The sequence below is a fragment of the Lepidothrix coronata genome, unplaced genomic scaffold (assembly GCF_001604755.1).
Source record: "Lepidothrix coronata isolate B3197 unplaced genomic scaffold, Lepidothrix_coronata-1.0 Scaffold1, whole genome shotgun sequence".
In the NCBI taxonomy this organism is placed as follows: domain Eukaryota; kingdom Metazoa; phylum Chordata; class Aves; order Passeriformes; family Pipridae; genus Lepidothrix; species Lepidothrix coronata.
Window position 1 is genome coordinate 4,171,567 of NW_016690181.1, and position 21,189 is coordinate 4,192,755.

The window sequence follows — 21,189 nt, forward strand, 5'->3', positions numbered from 1 at the left end:
ATGGAGAACTAGTTCCATCCCTTTTTTTGGGATGGTGGACTGAAGGATCTCAGCTATGGGACCATTACTGCAGTGCTAGGTTATACTGGCAAAGGGTCATGGAGGAGAATGAGACAAGTGCCTTGGTAGTGATAAGCAGGAACTTCCCCTTTCCTGGAAGCAGACACCACAAAGGATGCAGCAGAATTTATCTTGGAATTTTTAAGCACTCTTGAGAGAAACTGGAGAGTTTTTGTTTGGGTTTTTTTTTTGTTTTTTTTTTCAGAGATGCTCCAACATTCAACGAATTATTGATGTTGTAACGTTTTTTCCTATTTTCAAATCAAGTATATCCATTTCTGGTTTCAGGTGATGTTGCTGGAGACATCTCGGCGCTATAATCCAGAGATTGAGAGCATCACCTTTCTTAAGGACCTGAGCTATAATCGGGATGACTTCGCCAAAGCAGGTGGTGCATTAGACAGGTGTTTCTTCCTTCCCTGTGTCTTGTGTTCTTACATATTTTCCTTTTTAATGTGGACTGCTGGAAATAGTATGTGGGGTCAGATGAGAAGCTTAGAAGAGGACCAGACCAATAGCCTCAAAAGCCATATATTTTTTGCTTTTAATATGGGTCTACCAGTTCAGTTCATGTCTTTTTCCAGATGTGAACTTGTTTGGGAAAATTTAGACTCTTAAAGGATGAAAATCTAGTAGGAAATGTCCACCTAGGGCTAGCAGCTGGTGTGAACTTCCTTGGTGGTAGAGATGTGATGTGGTCATAGAGCTGTATCAGATCATAGCAATTCAAACCACAGTCTTTTCTCCTTTGCAAGTGTATCACTTGCTAATCCGGATACACACCTCGAGTAAGGACATTAATGTGATTACATGCACTCCGTGCATGGAAGGTCCCCACACATTGCTTTAGATGTTTTATCGTCCCAGTATATGTTGGTCTGTGGTGGCGTGATTTCTGAAGTCTGTTTTTTCAGGAGCTATGAGTGTCTGTAATTTCAGATGAAGTAACAGGAAGTATGTACCTTCAACATTTTTAAAAAAGCAAGACATTAGCTGTCCTTCATGTGATTTATTTTTTTTTAATTATTCTTTGAGTAGCTCTTTAACCATTTATACTTGGGATGGCTTTTATATACAACTTTCCTTTTCAACACTCTTCCTGGTAGCCTTTTTTTCAGGTTATTAGGAAGGCAAATAGTAGGCAGCCAGAAAGATTCCCTCCATTTTGTTTCTCCTTTTCTGATGCAGTTGTACTGCAGGAAATGAGAAACTTGGATGCTATTTTGGAGGAGAGGCCTGAAGTTTTCAGCATGATTACATAGCACAAAAAGACTTGATTTGACAGTGGTCTCTATATGTAATGGCAATAAATATCACTGCATTTCTGCCTGACTGCATGTTTCAAAGGAGGTAGTTGGAAGCCTCAGTCAGGCTCTGCCTCAGCTCTCCCAGCTTTTTGAGATGAAGGAAATGGCATAGTTCAGAGTTCTTGGAACTGTATGTTTTCAGCTCAGACAGACTTCAGATGAATCTGGATCACGGTATTAAAGCTTTTGCTGAAAGCACGAGAGCTACTGGATGTGAAGGAGGTGATGGTGTCAGAGTTGAAAGTGCAGATATTGTACTTGTAGCTTTCTGACTTTTTGATGGACTTATCTGATAAATGATGTGTTCCTTTAGCTGTTGCCCAGTGATGTGCTGTGGGGCATTTAAGGCTCTAGGAAAACCTAGAACCCCACTCCTCAGCCACTGTTGTTGGTGTTCACTAGTAGTGGATTTAAAGGGAAGTTTCATTGGAACATAATGTAAGGGTTTTTCCCTGCCTGCCTGTCTTCCCCACCCCCTGATGTACTGCAGTGGGTTTCTTGCAGCTTATTCCATGAGAGGAAGGAGACAATTGTTACTGCTTCACCTTGTTCTCTTCTGTTCGTTTCAGGTCTGCAGTTTGAGTTCATTAACCCCATCTTTGAGTTCTCAAAGGGAATGAATGAGCTACAGCTTAACGATGCTGAATATGCACTTTTAATCGCCATCAACATTTTCTCTGCAGGTAAAAAGCCAGGGAGGTCTGAGGAGCTGCAGTAGTGAGTCAGAGGGCAAAGAAAGTAGAGTTAAGGAACGTCACAAGCAGAAGAAGAATAATAGAGGGTGTATAGAGTTCAGTGATAAAGGGAGCATGTTATTCGTTATATTCTGAATTCTATAGTGCCGCTTCCAGAAGAAAGCAAATTCCCCAACTACTGAAAAAGTGTATAGAAAAATGGGCCAGTATTTGTCTTCCTTGTTTAGAGATTGCTATTTAATTGTCCCCTTAATGTCCTTGGCACCTCTCTGGTGTGATGCAGGTCCCACAGCATGAGTGACATCTAGTGGGCAAGTGAAAATACCCTGGACATGAGACAGTATTGCTCTGGGCCAGAACAGAGCTTTGCCAAGAAGCCACTTCCATTCTTCTGTCTTGTGACCTGAATTATTGCGTACTTTTTTTCTTTGTTCTTGTTTTCTAACCGGCTCACCTGCTGCAGAGACTTTCTCAATCACTCTTGAGTAGACAGCTTCTCGTTTCTTCTGTGACAGGAATGTGAGACCAAACGGTACTATGTAAGTGTGTTTGGTCTCTAACCTTCCACCTCTGTAGGAGTCAGATTGCATACCCCATGTGCAGGAGACATCACTGAGAAAGAACAGTCACAGACAATTGACATAGCTGCTACAATCATGGATATACCTCCCAGCTGTGCTGGGGGAATGCTAGTGAGGTTTTGGAAAGAGACCATATGAGGGAATAGGGTTAGGCAGGGATGTTAAGTCCAGTGAAGCTGCCTGTGGCAATCTCCTTACTTCTAACCTGCTTTTTGGCAGACCGACCGAATGTGCAGGACCAGTCCTTGGTGGAGAGGCTGCAGCACACCTATGTGGAAGCCCTTCATTCTTACATTTGTATCAACAGACCAAATGTAAGTGCCTGACCAGAACATCTCCAGCAATGATGAGAGCTGATTTTGTGTTTATGCAGACACAGTTCCTGCGGTACTGTTTGTAACAGGTCTCTTGCTGCCTGTGCTGTCATACTTGTCCCTTCTGTGGCACTTTGATAGCAGCTGGACGTGCAGGACTTGTGAGCTGTCACAGCCTGCTGTCCTCTATCATGTTCCATAGTTTAGCCAGCACGGAAAGTCTGGAGTTTTGGAACATGGTGTACTATTTGTGTTCCTCCACACTGAAGCCTCCTGGTGAATGCTGAGTTTAGAGGAAGTCAGGATTGTCATTACAATACATCATCTGTTGTGGTATTTTTTTTCTTTTTTAAAGTTTTAGTGTGAATTTACTAACAGCTGTCTATTTGTCTGACTCTGCAGGACCGCCTGATGTTTCCACGGATGTTAATGAAGCTGGTCAGTCTTCGGACACTAAGCAGTGTCCACTCTGAACAGGTGTTTGCCCTTCGGCTGCAGGACAAGAAACTCCCTCCTCTGCTCTCAGAAATCTGGGATGTGCATGAGTGACCGCATGCTCCCAGAATGCTGACGCGCTGACATAACGCCATCTCCCGGCCTTTGCTAATGAGAAGCCAGCCTCTCCTCTCCAAAGCACTGAACCCTGGGCTAGGCATGCAGGGAGTGATGAGCCCGGGGTTTCAATGTTGTCGTGAGATATGCAGGAGGCAGCTGGGGTAGATCAGATGGAGGGGTTGGTTTTGATGCAGTGCCCATACCCCAAAGGAATAACGTGAAACATTCGAAAACGGTAGAAATGAAGACCTTTCCCCCTGCCCCCCAAGTCCTCTTTCTTCAGAGTCTTTCTCTTCTCTAAGCATATGCTGAAGGTTTGCCCTTTGATCCTCTTCTCACTGATTATGAAAATGAATTTGCAGGAACTTGCCAAAAGCTCTCTATTGAGAGTAACCCAGCTCGAAAGGCTTCTGCAGGGTCCCCAGTGTACCTGGATCTGAGGAGCTCAGGGAAGTCAGTGTGGATGTTCTATGGGTTTCACTGGGTTTCCTATAAATAAAATCTCTTGAATGTGCTGCCCTCTACAATGATTCCAAGAGAAGTAGCTTTTATTTCTTTATTATGAGACTTCATCTCTAGAGCTGCCCTTTATTCTGGCCCTCCTTTGGAAAAAGGATTCCTCTAATATGTAGTGCCCTTTGTCTAACAGGGAGATTCTCTGGGTAGGGAATGTTCGTACATCAAAAAGATGTCAGGCATAAAGTAGTGGACTTTTTTTAAATATAACACATCACAGTTTTATCTCGTGGTTCTCAGACACTTCAATTTACCTTTGATTTGCTAACAGCTGGAAAACTTTAGTTCAAAACAGATCAGGGCATAGATTTTATCTTTAGGAGTGGAATAGAAGAAAGATAGGTGGGAAGGACTGGTACCTAGGTGAGGTAGGTGTGGTGGAAGGATCTCAAAAACTTCCAAGAATCTGAAGCATGTGGTATGTATTCCAAGGTGGGTGTGAAGATGTATTGGCCAAGGAGAGAGGACACACTGCATTTAGTGAAATATGTGGGCATTGCATAAGCTATGGGCTGCACAACTCTCACATCATGGGCTGCAGGAATATTGCGTGTAATCAGATCCACTTGCGTTGTCTTCCTTTTGCCAAAGTCTTTCCAAGGTTTTAGAGATGATAATGGGATATGGAGGTCCCTCCTTGTGTGAGGAGTGCCAACTGCTTTAGAAGGACACTTGGGTCTTGTATCCTTTCTTCACTTCGGGCATTGTGAGATCCACACTGGATTATGCCCCAGGTTTTTAAGTATCCACATTCATAAGTATTCTAGAATTTACAGCAATATTTTGTCTGACAGAAGAGAAATATACTGTTGTAAAACATGTTCCTTACTTTCCAAGAAACATCATCTTATGGCTGATCTCAGAGATGTAACCTTAAGTATCCCGGTAGCTTGGTCTCATGAGTCTTCTCTGTCATAGGGGTCTATGTTTGCTTGCCCAGTGAGCATCCCAAGAGCATAGGTTCACATGGCTCGGGGTTTTTTTTGTTTGTCTTTTTTGGTTTGTTTGTTGTTGTTTTTTTTGGCTGTGTATCTGAGCGCTATGCCCGTGGTGAGGGTATCGTGTCCATTTTGCACTTGAGGTTGGTCCCCTGCCACTGGCCTTCACTCTGCACCTTTGTAAAGCACTTGTAACAATCTGTAAAATAATCTGTTGTTTTTTATAACTCATTGCAATTGCAAAAATTCTTGTTTAAATCTGTATTTTTAACTAATCTGTTTGAGAAATGTTAATGTTTATATAAAAGAATAAAGCCTAATACAGGATTTTGACATTCTCTGATGTGCTGTCATTAGCTCGGAGGAGGGTGGAATAAGTTCTTGCTGTAACAAGCTTAAAGCTGATAAGAACATTGGAGAGAAGCAAGAAGTGGTGAAAAAGAAATAGCAGTGCAACCCCAGGCAGTTTATTTTGGCCTCTAGGATGAGATTTTTAGCTTGATATCCACCTTGCTGTATTGCAGACCTGGCAAATATGTGAAGTGGATTAAGTGCATATCATGAAGACCATGAATTATACAAACATCCTTCATCTTGGTATGTACAGCTACATTCAGAATGTAACCGTTTTATTCCATGTGCTGTACTCCATTTTCTGCATATCATGGCTTGTCAAAACTGAAATGGGAGTCCAGCGTGCCCCTGGCTGTCAAGTGGATTTTCAGATGGACCCTAGCTGATACCTCATATACTGAGACCTTCTGATGTACTCAGAGGAGAATCAACCAGAATACTTGTCCATATGCATTACCTCGAAGGGAGTGGTAGGATGGGAAAGCAGAGAGCTGTCCAGCATTAGCTGCTTCCGAAGTGCTTGATCCTCTGTCACAATGGGAAAGAAAAGCGACCGTCAACTCAGCAACTCCCCACACCACAGGCTATTCTGCTGAAGCCCCTGAGTTACTCTAAAATTTAAATTGAAATCTACTAAACCAGAGGAAGAAGGAGTAGGCTTATAGGAAACTGCACTGAGGTAGGAGATGGGGAGTAATGAGCAGAGCTCGAATGCTCAAGTCAGCCCTGGGTGGACTAGAGGATGGCTGGGCCCTGCTTAAGGGATTGCTAAACAATGAGTCTGTCAACAGTCAGAACAGGCAATGGCAATGAAGCTGCAGCTTCATTTCTAGCTTCAGTTTCTTTATTTTGAGCTGCATCTCCTTAATTTGAAGAGAAAACCTGCATATAAATTTGAGGGATTTTCAAGGTACAATCTATAACATTTGCTGTGTGTGGCATTGGTGAAAACAGTGATTTTCCTTGGCTCTCTCAATTTAACCCCAGCCAGCCACCAAGCCCCACACAGCCACTTGCTTACTCTCCCACCAGTGGGATCAGGGAGAGAATTAAAGGGTAAAAAGTAGAAAATTCATGAGTTGACATACAGAGAGTTTAATAGGGAAAGCAAAAGCTGCACACACAAGCAAAGCAAAATAAGGAATTCATTCACTGCTTTTGGGCAGGCAGGCGTTCAGCCATCTCCAGGAAAGCGGAGATCCATCATGAACAACAGTTACTTGGGAAGACAAATGCCATCACTCCAATCTTCCTCCTTCTCCCCTGCTTTATAGGCTGAGCATAATGTCATACGGTATGGAATATCTCTTTGGTCAGTTGGGGTCAGCTGTCCCTGCTGTATCTCCTCCCAACCTCTCATGCACCCTCAAATTCCTTGCCAGCGTAGCAGTATGAGAAGCAGAAAAGGCCTTGGATCTGTGTGAGCACTGCTCAGCAATAACAAAAACATTTCTATATTATCATCAGTATGTTCAGTACAAATCCAAAACACAGCCCCATAGTAGCCACTGTGAAGAAAATTAACTCTACCCCAGCCAAAACCAGCACACTCCGCCTTGTGCTTCCCTTTTCATTATCATCTAGTCAAATATAAGCTCCTCATTTACATCTTCACATTCCCATTTTTTTGAAAGTGCAGATTAGTACAGAATTTTTGTTTTATAGAAGCTTTCCTGGTTAGCCCATGGAGCTCAAGTAAGCTCAGGTAAGGTGTGGTGGAAGAAACCTTCCTTGAGATCAGTGACCCTTTGTACTTTTATATTTGCAAAATGCTATCTAGGCTTGAGAGTGAGTCCTGCTGCTGTAAGTCTCTATACCCAATTTGTTTCAAATTAATTTTGCTGATTTGGCCACTGTAAAAATCATGGGGTGCTTGAATTACAATCTTGGGAAGTGTTCTCTGTTGGCTATGTTTGCTCATGATTGGTTCAGATCAATGCGGAGGGAGAAAAAATGGGGGTATTTCTGAAAACCCAATTCCTCTGCAGTTTGAAAAGTCCAGGGGTGCATCACACAAAGCATTGCTAGGTGGTCAAGGGAGGTGATTGTCCTGTTTTACTGGTGTGGCCTCACCTTGAATGCTGTGTGCAGTTTTGGTCAATATAAGGAAGATATTAAGCTATTAGAGAGCGTTCAAAGGAGAGCAACAAAGATGATGATGGGCCTTGAGGGCAAGTCATATGAGGAGCGGCTGTGGTCACTTGGTCTGTTCAGCCTGGAGAAGAGGAAACAGGGGAGATCTCATAGCAGTCTACAACTTTCTCTTGAGGGGAAGTGGAGGGTCAGGTACTTCTCTGTGGTAACCAGTGACAGGATGCAAGAGAATGGCCTGAAGTTGTGTCAGGGGAGGTTCAGGTTGAATATCAGAAAAAGGTTCTTCACCCAAAGAATGGTTGGGTGCTGCAACAGGCTCCCCAGGGAAGTGGTCACAGCACCAAGCCTGACAGAGTTCAAGAAACATTTGGACAATACTCTTGGGCGCATGGTACGATTCTTGGGCATGTCCTGTGTGGGGACTCAATGATCCTTGTGGATCCTTTCCAGCTCAGCATATTTGGTGATTCTGTGAATATCAAATCAACTATTTCACCATTTTACACCTCATATATAAAAATATTTTAAACTCTTCGGTTACTTGCGGTGCTTGTGGTTGCATTTTGAGTTTATTTTGGTAATTTTTGTTTTGTTAATAAACGGATTTGGTTGCGCAGTGGTTTATGGGAGCTTGGAAGGAATTAAAAAAGCTGTATCTCAAGCTTTTAATAACCAAATTCTCTTGTAATCTCATGAAGCCTGTAGCAAATCAGCGGGTAAGTAGCTCAATACAGAGGGTGAAAGTACAAGCTGAAGGGTTCCCCATTCTCCTCAGGCAGCCTGCTCTGGGGAGCTGTTTCCCACCCCCACATCCCGCCTCCCTCCCGCCGGCTGCCGCTCAGAGGCCGCAGCGCCCCCTGCGGGAGGCTGGCGAGGCGGCTCCCCCCGCCATGAGGACTAGTGGTTCGCTCCGCCCCGCCCTCTCTGCCCCCCGCGGGCCGCGGTGGCGCGTCCCGCTCCTGGCGCTCGATGCGGAACTGGCGGGGCGGGCAGAGCGGCGGTGGCGGCGGCGGCGCAGGTGAGCGGGGCGGCCTGGCCGGGCGGGCGGTGCCGGTGCCGGTGCCGGTGCCGGTGCCGCAGGCGGCGGGGTGCGTGCACATGTCAGAAGCGGAGCCTGCCCCACCGCCGCTATGCGTGAGTCGGGCTGGGAGCGCAGCCGGCGGCGCTGCCTGCAGTGACCCGCACCCGGACAGCTGCCGGCGGGGCATCCCCGCCCGCCCCGGGCTCCGCCGCAGCCGTCCGGCCGCGCGCGGCGGGGATGCTCGGGAGCGGCGAGCCCTTCCTTCCGCAAGGTCACGGTCGGCGGCGGGCAGAGATCGGGGCCCGCCGCTGCGGGGAGCGGGGCCGGCCGGGCTCTGCTCCATCCTGCCGGGTGCCGATGGCGGGCGGGGCCGCGATGTCCCGCTGTGGCCGCGGGGCTCAGCTGGCCGCCGTCGGGCAGCAGCCCCTGAGAGGTCGCTGGCGGGTCCGGGGGTGCGGCGGGTGTGCGGGCGCGGGCCCCGCCGCCTCCGGGCCCGGGCCTCCCGGCGGCTTTTCCTTGCTCCCTGCCGCGAGGGAGCGGGCAGGATAGTGAGGGAAGGGAGAAGGGAGGCGCAGGGCGGTCTATCCCCTTGGAAGGGGTGAGGTGTGTAGCCTTGTGAAGGGGTTGCTGCGGTAATGTGACTGGAAAGGTGCTTTTACTCCTTGGTTTGTAAACAGCAGATCCAATTACTCCCTAAGACAATAGAATAGGAAATCCACTTTATGCTAGGCAATTTCTTATTAAGTCACCTATAAATCAAGAGCACTTTCTCTTTAGAAATGGGTGTCACCACCTTGCTGTGTTGCTCGCTTTTATTGTCAGGCGAAGGAGGGGAAGCGAGCTTGGTCTGTGTCACTGTTTGTGTGGAGTCACGGTAAAGAAAGGCTTAGAGAAATGATAAGCCTTGGAGGAAACTGATTTGTTGCCTATCTTTCTCCTCTCCCTTTTTTCCCTGAACTCACCCATACACCACACTGTTTTCAGACATACCCAAAATAACAGACAATATAAATTTGTAGCCCCATGAAGATGGGTTAGAACTGTAATCTGGCAATATTTTGTGATCTCCCAAGACAAACCAGCCATTTTCTCTACATCCAGTGCAACTCTGGGTCAGCATTTCTGTTGGTGTGCTCCCAAGTGTCCTTGCTGTGCTCCTTGCAGCAAAAAAGAATCCTTTGCTCCTTATCTGTAAAAAGGATGCTACTTGTAGGCAGAAGCAGAGGGAGGGAAGATGTATTGTGGTGTCCTCAGGGTCACATAATCAAACCAAAGTCATCCAAATATAGGTTATTTAGGAAGCGTCTCTATTTTTGGACTTTATGCTGCTTGAACCTAGGGAACTGTTTTGGATGAGCACAAGAAGTACTTGCTGTTTTCAGCACTAATGAAAATCTGCAATACTGACACATCAGAGAGAGAGCACTTCACATCCAACATAGTCAAAATGCAGTTTTTACAGGATTTCATCTGGCCATCCCATCATAACATGTTATGTAACACTGAACTGATAGATCATTCTAGCTATAAAATACTACTTTTGCTTTACTGTTGTATTGTTAGAAAATGCACAGCTCTTGGACAGGATTTAATAGACACTGGAATTAAATATACACTCATTAAATATTTTACTGTGTAATAAAATGCAAAATCATGAGCAAGTCTCCAGAATGCTTTGTTTGGAAAATAATACAGCTTTGTCCTCACTAAAAAATCTTGTACATGCCTGCCCAATGGTGCTGCAGTTTTATCATGAGTCTGGACTTTTGTGTTCTTATCAAATTAACAGGTTTCCAGGTGTAAGCTTCAGAATCCTACTGCATTAGTTTCCACACTGTTCTTACTTAAAAAAAATTATAATTTCTTGGATAGGCAAAAAGGAGAATAATATCCTCACTGAAAGAATGCTGTCCATACAAAGCGTGTAGCATGGCCGAGACACAGTTTCATGATGTATGTGTTATGTGCCAAAGCCATGAATGGTGGTGAACCAAAGGCTGTGTAGCGACTGGAAAAAAAAAAGTCTTCTAATTTTCATGGAAAAACATAAAGTAAATATACTAGAGGGCAAACCTTTTCTTCAGCCTCAGTACCATTCTGTAACTCTTTTGAAAACAGACAGGGTATGTATGTAATGAAGTCCAACTTCAGTCTGTTTCAGAAGGATTTTGAGAGTTGGAGAGGTAAAATCTCAGCTCTTACTAAAACACTTGTTCATATCATCTTCCTAAATTAGTGTTGGCTTTGATTTCATCTGCCTTGGGGTGAGGGGTACAGAGGCTCATAATTTTTCTCTCTCACCTCAAGCCATATTGAATATTCAGGTTCTGTATAGACAGAATATACTAGGCATACCTCTGTCAAGATATTCAGTCTGGTCTGTTTTAGACCTTCTGTGATGAGCCAGTTGAAAACCCAAATATTTATGAGAATTTCTGGTATTAAATTAGCAAGTCACAAGTACTGCTAAATTCTAAAAGAATAAATCTCTTCACAGTTTTTAGTTTACAGCAGTCAAGCTAATAGATTTTCTCTGATACTCCATTCCAGATAAGTTGTTTTTTTTTTTGGAAAACATACTGGTAGAGATTTAGTGTGTGAGTGGATAAGAAATGGTGTAAAATGTAGTGTCTTGCCTGTCATTTCACACCGTAGTTTTTTAACTAGGTGGGTAGTGCCATCATGCTCACAAGATGGTAATTGATACTTTTTTGTTAAACCTTAGTACAGTTGAATGTTTCACTTACTTTCCATTAGGAAGGAATTGGAGACAGAAAATGCATATGTTACAACCCAGATTAATTCCTGCAAATGTCCTTTGGCCCTATGGGGTCTGCATTTCAGATATATTCCATTAAATTTCCGGGCAGTCCCTCAGCAAACATAGTTATTCAATGTAATACTAGAAAATACAGAATACAACTTCTGATTAGGGATTTGCAGCAATGAGGAAAGGATTTAGAAAAAAGAATGAAAGAGCTTGAGATGTAAGATTAATACCACATCCCCAATTTAAATGGCCTCCATCTATCTCAAGGTATAAATTTTTGTGAAGTAAAAGCGTTGTCAGTGACCTAAGTGACAACCTAAGACACAAAGTGAAATAAAAATGAGCAGCATGAAGCATCATTAGAAAGGAGTGTTTTTTAGTGGGATAGTCTGTTAATCTGTAGAATAATTGTGATATTTCTTTTGAAGACAGAATGTTTTACTGCTTTTCTTTTTCCACCTTGAGATCTATGAAAAAACAGTGTTGACCTATTGTTCATTCTCTGTAACTGAACCTGTATAATTCTGCTGGTCTTTGCTCTGTTGTCTGAGCTGGAAAAGAATTTTAGCACAATTAGATTCTCTGTCACTGGAGGTCTTTAAACCTTTCACAACCATATGAAGATTACTGTTAATGATTGACAAACATGCTCCTGATTTGTCTCTTAGAACTAGAATAACCAACTGAAACGCAAAATCCAGCAAAACTCTGAAGAATTTACCCATGTACTACCAGGAGCTCTGAAATCTCTTTATACTGGAGAACTCCCAAATGGGGAGGCCGTGCCTTTTGGTGCCTCAAAACCACTAAATTGTGAGAGGCTGTGTTTACTTTAGATACCTGCAACTAGCAGGACCCTTACAGTAATTTGAAAGTTAGAACTGCTACTTTCATATGCCTAAATTACCTAAGCTGAGGCAGTTCTTATGCTGTGTTCCTAGACATTGCAGTTAAATGAGAGTGTGTTATGTATCTGGGTCCCTGTGACAAGTAATGCATTGGCATAGCAGCAAGGAACAAAGTTTCATGATTTTCTGTTTCTTCCACAGTCTTCAATATTTCAAAGCAGCAGTGTCCCTGAATAAAGCGCCGGTCATCATATTGCCTTTGACTTATCCGGTAATGTTTGTCAGATCTTTGCTTTTTGTTTTGTTTGTAACTAATTTCTAAACAGTTATATTTGTGAGAATCAGGGAATCAACACTTGTTTTTTTACTTAGGAGGCAAAGATACGCTGTCAAATTTGGTATCTGATGACCTCCAGGAACTGTGTGTTATCTTTTGAGCAGAGCAGCTTTTTTTTTTCTTAATCTGTTGTGTTTCTCTGTCTCATCTGCCAGTTCAGCACTGTGGTTGTGTCCTGCTTCCCATTATATTCTAACTGAATTTCCAACTGTCAGTATAAAACGTTTGATGCTCTTCTTGCCTGTAGCTTTGACACCAGCTTCCCTGGATCTGTGCTTGCCTGGGTATATTGTACTTGCTCTGGAAAGACCCTTGTAGGAGGAGATGGGGAGTTGTGCCTCTGCTTGTTTAAACCTTATCAGGAGGAGAGGAGTGCTTTTTGTGATAAAAATGATTAAGAATCAAAACCAGTTTCCGCCAGAATTGCTTTACCCACAAACACTGAGCCACTCTGCTGCCACATCTGTTTCCACCTGATGGCAGTTGAACTGCACTCTGCTGGAGCCATGAGCTGGGTACGCTTCTTCTGTCCTCCAGGACACCCGGTTTCTACCTTCTTTTTCTCATTAGTTCTCAGCCATATCCAGCAGGCATTGTGTGTCCCCTCCTTCCTTTGCCGTGGTGACTACCAATGTCTAGAAGGTCCCCTTGGGACCCCTTGTTCTGTCATTTGTTGGCTTGAACTGTTGCTTGAGGCAGTTCCTGTCCTGTCTTCCTCCTGAGCTTGTTTCCCCCAATGTTTATGTGTGGATGAGGCTGCCAAACACGAGCTTCTCACATCCCAGTGCTCTTCCAGACTAAAAAATGGGCTTTATTTCCTGTCAGTTTTGACCAGCTGGTACTGTGATTTATCACCAAAATTAATAGTAGAATTGGTTTGAGAGTAGGAATTTCTGATCTTCCACAGTGTTGATGAAGAGAAAACACGTAGAAGGGAGGAATAAGAAGGCACGTGGTATGCGTGGGGAGACAGGCAGGGAGGGAGACACTCTAACACAATTAGAGTGTTTCTAATACATGGCAAAACAGATTTGAGGCTCTGAGTTCCGTGGTGCTAACAACAGCCAAATGGCTGGATTATTTCAAGTACTTTATTTTCTGGTTCTCATTGTCCTGAGCAATGTTTCAGTGTTTCCACGCTGTTTGTGAGTGTCCCCTTTTTCTGTCTTACAAATGGCTGGAATTTATTGTTGGGATCTCAGTGAGCCTGTCATTTGTCCCTGTGTGACCCTTCTCCAGGAAACAGAGTTGTATCTGCCTGTATTTCGTGGTGATGGTGCCATGAGTAATGTCTCCTGGCCTAGAGTTGCTTACCATGGCTTGGGGAGGCACCGTAGCAAGGGAGAGCACTGAATAATTTAGCAGTTGCAGCTCCATCCAGCAGTTCTCTCAAATGTCACGTTTTGTTGTTTTCCTGTTAATTTTTTATGGCTGTACATTTGCACTGTTTGGCTTTTGGAAAAAACCTTCTGGTGCCCGGATTATAGGAACTGTGGCCTACTTCTCAAATGGGGCTGAGGGCTGGGAATGGAAGCATCTTGTGGATGCTGGGGTCTAGGCTGTAGTCAGAAGCAGAAACAAAGCTTCTTAACTCAAAGGTCAAGCCAAAACCAGTTCTGGTTTGGAAAAGAAGGTAATGCTATAGTGGTTGCACTACTAGGCTAGTTTGGGGGCATTGTGTAGGTTTTGGTTTGCCCTTCCTTCCCCCCCCCCATGCCTTGGAAAGTGTATGAGTGGTTGCTACTTCAGATTTGAGAATAAATGAAAAACTGATGAGGTAGAAATAGACGAGAAAGCGCTGGTATTTTGTGATGGTGACATTTCATAAGGAGGGGCAAAAAAGGACAGACTTGAAAAGAGTGAAGGACAGGGAGCCAAAGCTCCTGTGTTACTGTTCTCTTGTGCAAATCTCTGGAGATTAATTTTAAATAAAAGATGAGTTTAAATTCAAACAGTGTAGAGCAGGAGAATCAGCCAGATTGGCAGAGGGTTTTTATGCCAGAATTTGTTCTATGATTCTATAGTGAGTGGTACTCTCACTGTGTGTCCTGTACAATGATCCTGACAGGGAGGATAACTAAAGGGATGTTCCAGGCAGTGAAGAAAGGGAGGAGGATAAGGGCTTTAACATAAAATGAAGTGTATGAAATGACCTGGGGCTGAGGCTAAAATCTGTCATCTCTTTCCTATTAGGAAATGGAGTACTGTAAAAGTGTATGCTTTTCCTACATTAGTTAATTGTTGATGTTTTTTCCCAAGAGCGTAATAGAATAAAATGAGTAACAGTATTTGCATACTGTTCTTTCTCACATGCTTGTCTCTTGTTGCTCATTCAAGGTCTCGGTCTTGATTTTTCTGCGTGGTTTTCAAAAATCTACTGGTAGGTACAGCCTTGCCTCTGTAGAGCAGGGGCTGCTGGAACCACTCCTTTGCGTTTGCTGCTGTCTGCAAGTTCCTATTAGGATTGTGTGTTAGCACACTTTGCACATCCTTTTTCTGTAATACTAAAGGAGCAGCTGCAGTGCATGTCTGTGGAAGCATCCTGTGAGTACCTGGATAAGTGGATCTTGTCAGCTGTGGTTGGTACTCAGCTTTCCATGGGTAATAATGACTTCTGATATTTTTAGTATTTGTGGATATGGGAAACCTCACTGACTGGGAGGCGTTTATTTAGCATGTTGCAAATACTACGCTGTCATCTAACTTGAGGGCCTGCAGGTGCCAGGATGGGTGTGTTTCAGTGTTCACTCCAGGCAGTCCGTGTGCCTGGGTGAAGCTTGTTTGTAGCGTGGGCAGTGCTGGGAGCTTTGGTGGTGGAGCAGAGGGGGTGGAGCACTGCAGCTGCTCTATAAATATACCCGACAGGCTAAAATCTAGAGACTAAAAGATTGGGTTGCTATGGTGATTGATCTGAATCAGATTACCTGTGGGTCTGCTTTCACACCATGTGCATGTGTGGTGACTGCGTGATCTTGCATGTACAGCAGGCTGCTTTGACCAAGCATTTGGCCGAAGCAGGGAGGCGAGAGGAAGCAACGCTGAAGGGCCAGCATATGGCAGGGACGGGGAAATCTGTCACTATAGCAACCGAGAACCTGAATCAGTCCAGCTCCACTCTGTGATGCTGCAAAAATGTTCCTCTCTGTATGGCATGATACTTCTGTTTGTGAACTCATTCTGGTCATGTTCAGTCTATTTTTCGGCATCCCTGTCCACGCTACCTCCATTTTGCTCTGGAAAACTGATATGGAGGCTAAAGAAGCTTGTCTGTGTCAGTACTGTTTTCAGAAGGCAAAGAGATAATATTATGTAGTAGGAAGAAATCTTTAAATTATTATAATTATTCAGAAGGTCTTCAAAGAAAGTCTTCTTGTATTACCAAAAACTGTTTTCACAATTAATTCTTTAATTTTCTTTAATCTGATTAATTCTGTCCTTTTCCTTAAGCTTTATGGATAGATGGAAAGTGAAAACAGTTGGGATGCATCTGCTGTTTTATCCACAAGGAACTCTTACTGATTGAAGATATGCATGTGCTCCAAGGAGGATGCTTTTAGAATCTGCCTGCAGTCTCGTTCTCTACTGGGTGATTTCTTATGCTTGGAACTATCCCTAGGCATTTTACAGAACCACACCTGTATTACAGACTAATCATACTAGATAATTATGCCATTGTCTGTTTTAGACATGCTTGCAATGCTTTGAAAATGCCTTTTTTTTTTTTATTCCAAAGTGCTAGTATCTTTTTAGGAGTCACAGGGTTGGCATGCACTGCTGCCTTGCCAAGGTGGATGGTAACACACATAAAGCAGCTGCACCAGTATAGCAAGTCCATCCAGGTCTGATTTTAGAAATTGTTCCATGTTCTGTCAAGCTCTGGAGAAGTGTCTACGCTGTCATCTGTGTTTCTTGAGTTAGTAGAAGCACTGTATTATCTGGATAATATTGATAATGAGCTTCCTAGAATGTTGCATATTTTTAAGTATAAAACTATTTAGCAGTGTTTAGTGTTCATATAGATGTTAAGCAGAGAAAATGGAAAATGGATCATGTGAAAAGAGACCTGCTTGTCTGCTTCTTTAAAACCTTAGTACAAGCAAAAATAGTATGTGCTTTACCAGAGAGAATGGATGAGATAATTTGAAACAGACTTGGAAGAAGAAATAACCAAAATTTCAGTGGTAAGGACTCCATAAAGTTTATTAAAATCTCTAAAGACAGATCAAAGCTACCATGAACAGTTCATATTGTGCTTCAGACCATGTTGATTCAAGTTCTGTGGTGAGTTGAGAAGAGTTCCTGTGTGCAGGTTGACTGGTCTGGAGGGATTTGCCCATATTTCTCATAGTTTAGCAGATAGGTAAAGGTGTGTGATGTGAGAAAAGGAAACGTAAATCAACCCAAAAGCAGGCATTGAAACTTCTGGCCCTTTTTGTGTTTGTTTCAGTTTTCAGTGTAGTCCGATTGGTATGGATCTTGAGTTCACAGTAAACAATGCACTAAGGTCAGGCATAGTGGCTATAGATCTGAACTAAGTACAGACTGTTTTGGCTGAGAGTAAACAGAAATTCAGGGTGTTCCAAGGACATTTTAGAACTAAAAATTTTGTTCCTTTTGGGTGTGGCTGGATATCAGGTATTTCACCAGGTGAAAGTGAACCATAATTCATGTGGCTTCTTGTCCTGTAATTCGTTCTGTCTCCTTATTGACTTCCTCTTTTTTTCTCTTACAAATTAATGTCCCACTGTATGTTCTTTACTCAGTCAGTGTGCAAATGGAATTGTAAAATGCTGATTTATATTCTAAAGGTATGCACACACTGGTGAGCTGTGCAGTATGATCCTTGTACCAAATAAAAACAGGACATAATGGAAGGAGAAGCCTTTCTGGTACCATCCTGAAGTATGGAAGAGTTGCAAGGAAAGCAGGACTTAACATCTGCCTGTTGGAAATGAATCTGTTGTTTTTATATCATTTTTGCAGGCAATGATCTAAATGCCTGCTAACTGTCCTATAGTTGAGTGTAAGGCCTGTCAGAGCTGGAAGCTTCTGTGTGATGAAAACAACTGTGAGTGTGGTGGGTTGACCCTGACTGGATGCCAGTTGTCCACTGAGCCATTCTGTCACTGCCCTCCTCAGCAGGACAGAGGTGGAAAAAACCCTTGTGAGTCAAGATAAAGGCGGTTTAATAAAGCAAAGGTTACGTTCATGGAAGCAACGAAACCCAAAAACTTTTGTTCTCTACTTCCCATAAGCAAGTGATGTCTGGCCACTTCCTGGGAAGCAGAGCTTCAGTAGGCTTAGTGGTTGCTCTGGAAGACAAATGTTGTAAATAATGGATTCTCCTTTCTCTTAGCTTTTATTGCTGAGCAGATGTCATATGGTGTGGAATATCCCTTAGGTTTGGGTTAGCTGTCCTGGCTATGTCACCTCCCCAGCCTGCTGGTGAGGGGGGAATGCTGGAGAGACAGTCTTGATGCTGTGAGAGCACTGCTCAGCGGTAGCCGAGACTCTGGTGTGTCAACACCTTTCCAGCTACCAACACACAGCACAGCACTGAGAGCTGCTGTGGGGAAAATGAACTCCATCTCAGCCAGAGCAAATGCAGTGAGCCAGGTTGCATTAGCAGTTTGTCGTATTCAGGTTATTCTTTGACTAAATTACTTTGTTCCTCTAGCTTTGTGTCTACAATGAAAAGACACTTAAAAAAGGCTGAAGACTCTAAGGGATAGATGAAACAGAGTTGCTGCATGATTCATGTCTCTTGGGTTGCAGGGTATTGGTCTGACACAGGTGGCTCTAAACTGATAAAAAGTCTGCTGCGGTTCTTTCATGCTGCCATATCTGTTCTGTGGTGTGGCGCTTTTCATGAGTTTTTGTGTGTTTATATAGATTTTTATTCCTGGGAGGACTTTAAATTGCAGAATGCCATGCAGATTGTCCTCTAAGAAGTTGTGCTACAACCTGAAATTTGGGGTTTTTTTTGGCAATTTTGAAATGCAGAGTAGTGCCAGTAATAGATCTGTTTGTTGTTTTGAACACTTCTTTTGTATCTTGAGTTACTGGTAGGCTGTGGGTTGATGCTGCCTCTGGCCTTTTGTCTTTACATCTAGGCTACTGTGCCAACTTTTTACTAGTTCGTGAGTATTGCTGACAGCTGCTACAGTAGGTGGGTAGTGTTAGTTCTCACCAACCTGTTCATCATCCATATAAGTGCTTATTTAAATTACGATGTTGTCTGATATGTGATCTGTTTGTGCAGTATGTTTCTGTGGTGGCCTTCACTTCTTTATTTTTCTTCTTTTCTTGTGCTGAAGTTGTAGAAAGTCTCAAGTGCTGCTTGAGGATCCAGCCTTCAAAGGGCTGATTCCAATATGTTTGCAAAGAGAAACGCCGCAGAAACCTTTTCAGAAAAAGCAACTTTAAAGTGGCTTGAGGGAGAGAAGAGGTTTTGACATTGATATGTCAAAACTTGTGCCATCTCGGAGTCAAGTTAATATCTCAGTTCAGGTCCAAATGCCAACATGAAAGAGGAGAAATTGAAGTATCTCTTGGTTGTTTGATCTATTTCGATCTATTTCTGTCCTAATGTACTTAGTCTGTAAAATCCAGAAGGTAGGGGGAAGATGATAGCAAATCTCTGAGAAAGAAACTAGTTTATCTCTGGATTACCTGTAGAGATGCTGTCTGTAGTTCTGTGATCATATTATGTTCAGTCAGGTTTTCCAGATTCCCCTAACTGCTTGCTCCTACCTTTTTTTCGTGCCCTCACAAGCGTTTGTGGGGCCACTTGGTGAACCAACTCAAAAAAACCCCCAACCTAGTAAAACCAAAAAATGGCAAGGGAGGATAAGGGAAAGTTTTAGTTTTAGTCCATATCAATTCCACAACCTGGGTCACCATGTAGCGGCATGAGCACTTCTACCAGCACAGAGAAGGGAATGACATTGACCTGAAAGCAAGCTTTTGGCAGATAGGGGGCAGGAGGCAGGACTTTGATGTCTTTTGTGTTACTTTATACAGATTATCAACTGTGGTGTCCAATTCCAGACAGGATTAGGAAGGTGAGTTCCAACAAATACTGCTACAATACTCTTTAATGCTGTTACTAAAAGGTAAGTTAAGGTTGTAGTCTTGTAGTCTCTCAGTACTCTGTAGTCACTGCACAAGTTTTTACTCCACTGTAAATGCATTTTACTTTCTCCACCTTCACTGAGAGGTAGGGTAGTCTCTGTTACAGAGGAAGAACATATGTTTCGTTACCACAAGTAGCAAAATTTCCTCAAAGTCATACTTCTAGGTTACATCGTGGTAACTTATTCCTGTTCCTATATCTGTAACTGATCAGTTTGTACTTTAAAGAGTTCGGAGTAAAGGTATTTGGAAAGAAAACAAACTGGAGACAAAAAGGTCCACTTGATCATCCCAACTTCATCTTGTTCTTCTTGAGTTAATCTACACGAAGATATTTGTAGAATATCAAGGATCAAAAGCTTTTCCTGGGCAAATTCTACAATGTTTCAATAATGTCATTAAAATGAAGAAACAGGAACTTTGCTTCCTGTGTCTGTATTTTGTCTGTTATTCAGAGAAGATAATTTATAACAGTATTGCTGGTCAGAGAAGATAATTCATAGTGCTGTCACTTGGGAGCCTGCAGTGACTGTAATTGAGGATCTGCTAAAACTGTGCAGCAAAGTTTTACAAGTTGTGGGAGTTTGTGTGTGTCAGCATTAAAGTTTCATTCAGTTTATTATTCCTTAATTAATACTTACTGACTAGTATGATTTTCCTTTTTTATAAGCCACATACATCTTTTTTTTTTTTTTTTTTTTTTGTGTGTGTGTGTGTTTGTTTTCTTACTGGTATTTGGAAAGCTAGTGAATAAAATTCCCCAACTCTGTTTCTCGAATGTGAAGGGCTAGGAAGAAAATATGTTGCTAGACTTCGAATGTGACTCTGAGATGCTGACAGTTACAGTGCTTTTAACTAACTTTTGATTGTGAATTATTGAGAGAAACATCAAGAAAATAATCTGATTTTGCTGAGATTTACAGGTTGTTAGTAAATCTGTTTTACTTCTATACAAATGAAATATAAACTTTATGCTGCAGAACTGAAATATTTTAGTACAGCAATAATAATTTTCCGAATTCTGTGACAGTCTTAGGATAGACACATGAACTGAAGTGGAAACCTTACTCTGAATATGCCCCCAAAGGCAATCAGTTCAAATTTTTTGAGTATAAAATAACTCTACTAATACTTTCATTGGGTTACTCAGTAAACTTGTAGTATACTTTGAGCATCTCTGACTTTTAGAGTTTCTGAGAACTTTCCGTTTCAGAAAATTTCTGTTTTCAGATTGTTTTCAAACATGGATAGGGAACATTGTAATGTGGAACTGTATTACTTTTTAAGATTTTTTTTCCCCTCTCTCTGTCGTAAATTCAATGAAGTATGAATTGTGGGATTGGAAAGAACGATTTTACAGTGCTTGCTGAGTTCTGGATATCTATTAAGCATAATTATTGAGAAGTAGTAATGCTGTAGTAAAATACCAGTTGTAAGTAAGTGAAAGAAACAGTATGATTTACAAGAGGCACTTTTGCTATTGCAAACTGCAGTTCTGTAGACCTGCAGTTCTATACCTTCACAGAAAAAGTGTTAAGAGATCACAGTCATTGGGGATTGTGGAGATCATTCTTGCTGTAGGCCACTTGCAGGTTTGGGACTGTGAGATGCATTTTGCTAAATTGGACTTCTCTTGATGTTACCCCTTCTGTTTGTCACACAGCT

General features: G+C 42.7%; 2 protein-coding genes across 41 annotated transcripts in view; both read left to right on the top strand.

Annotated features, from left to right (window-relative positions):
• Positions 1-5,290, top strand: part of NR1H3 (nuclear receptor subfamily 1 group H member 3) — a 31,268-nt gene extending 25,978 nt beyond the window's left edge. For 4 of the 5 annotated variants that reach the window (XM_017806916.1, XM_017806923.1, XM_017806902.1 and 1 more), the window contains 4 exons: positions 349-448; positions 1,937-2,050; positions 2,863-2,957; positions 3,360-5,290. In XM_017806916.1, the coding sequence (XP_017662405.1) occupies positions 349-448; positions 1,937-2,050; positions 2,863-2,957; positions 3,360-3,506 (456 nt within the window). In that variant the 3' untranslated portion in view covers positions 3,507-5,290. The remainder of the gene's footprint in view (positions 1-348; positions 449-1,936; positions 2,051-2,862; positions 2,958-3,359) is intronic. The other variant, XM_017806910.1, reaches the window with a different exon arrangement.
• A 3,061-nt stretch (positions 5,291-8,351) lies between these two features.
• The window catches only part of MADD (MAP kinase activating death domain), a 72,554-nt gene continuing 59,716 nt past the window's right edge, over positions 8,352-21,189 (top strand). For 35 of the 36 annotated variants that reach the window (XM_017810620.1, XM_017810653.1, XM_017810849.1 and 32 more), the window contains exon 1: positions 8,352-8,432. The gene's annotated coding sequence lies outside the window, so the exon portion shown is untranslated. Of the gene's footprint in view, positions 8,433-19,413; positions 19,455-21,189 lie in introns of all 36 variants that reach the window. The other variant, XM_017810628.1, reaches the window with a different exon arrangement.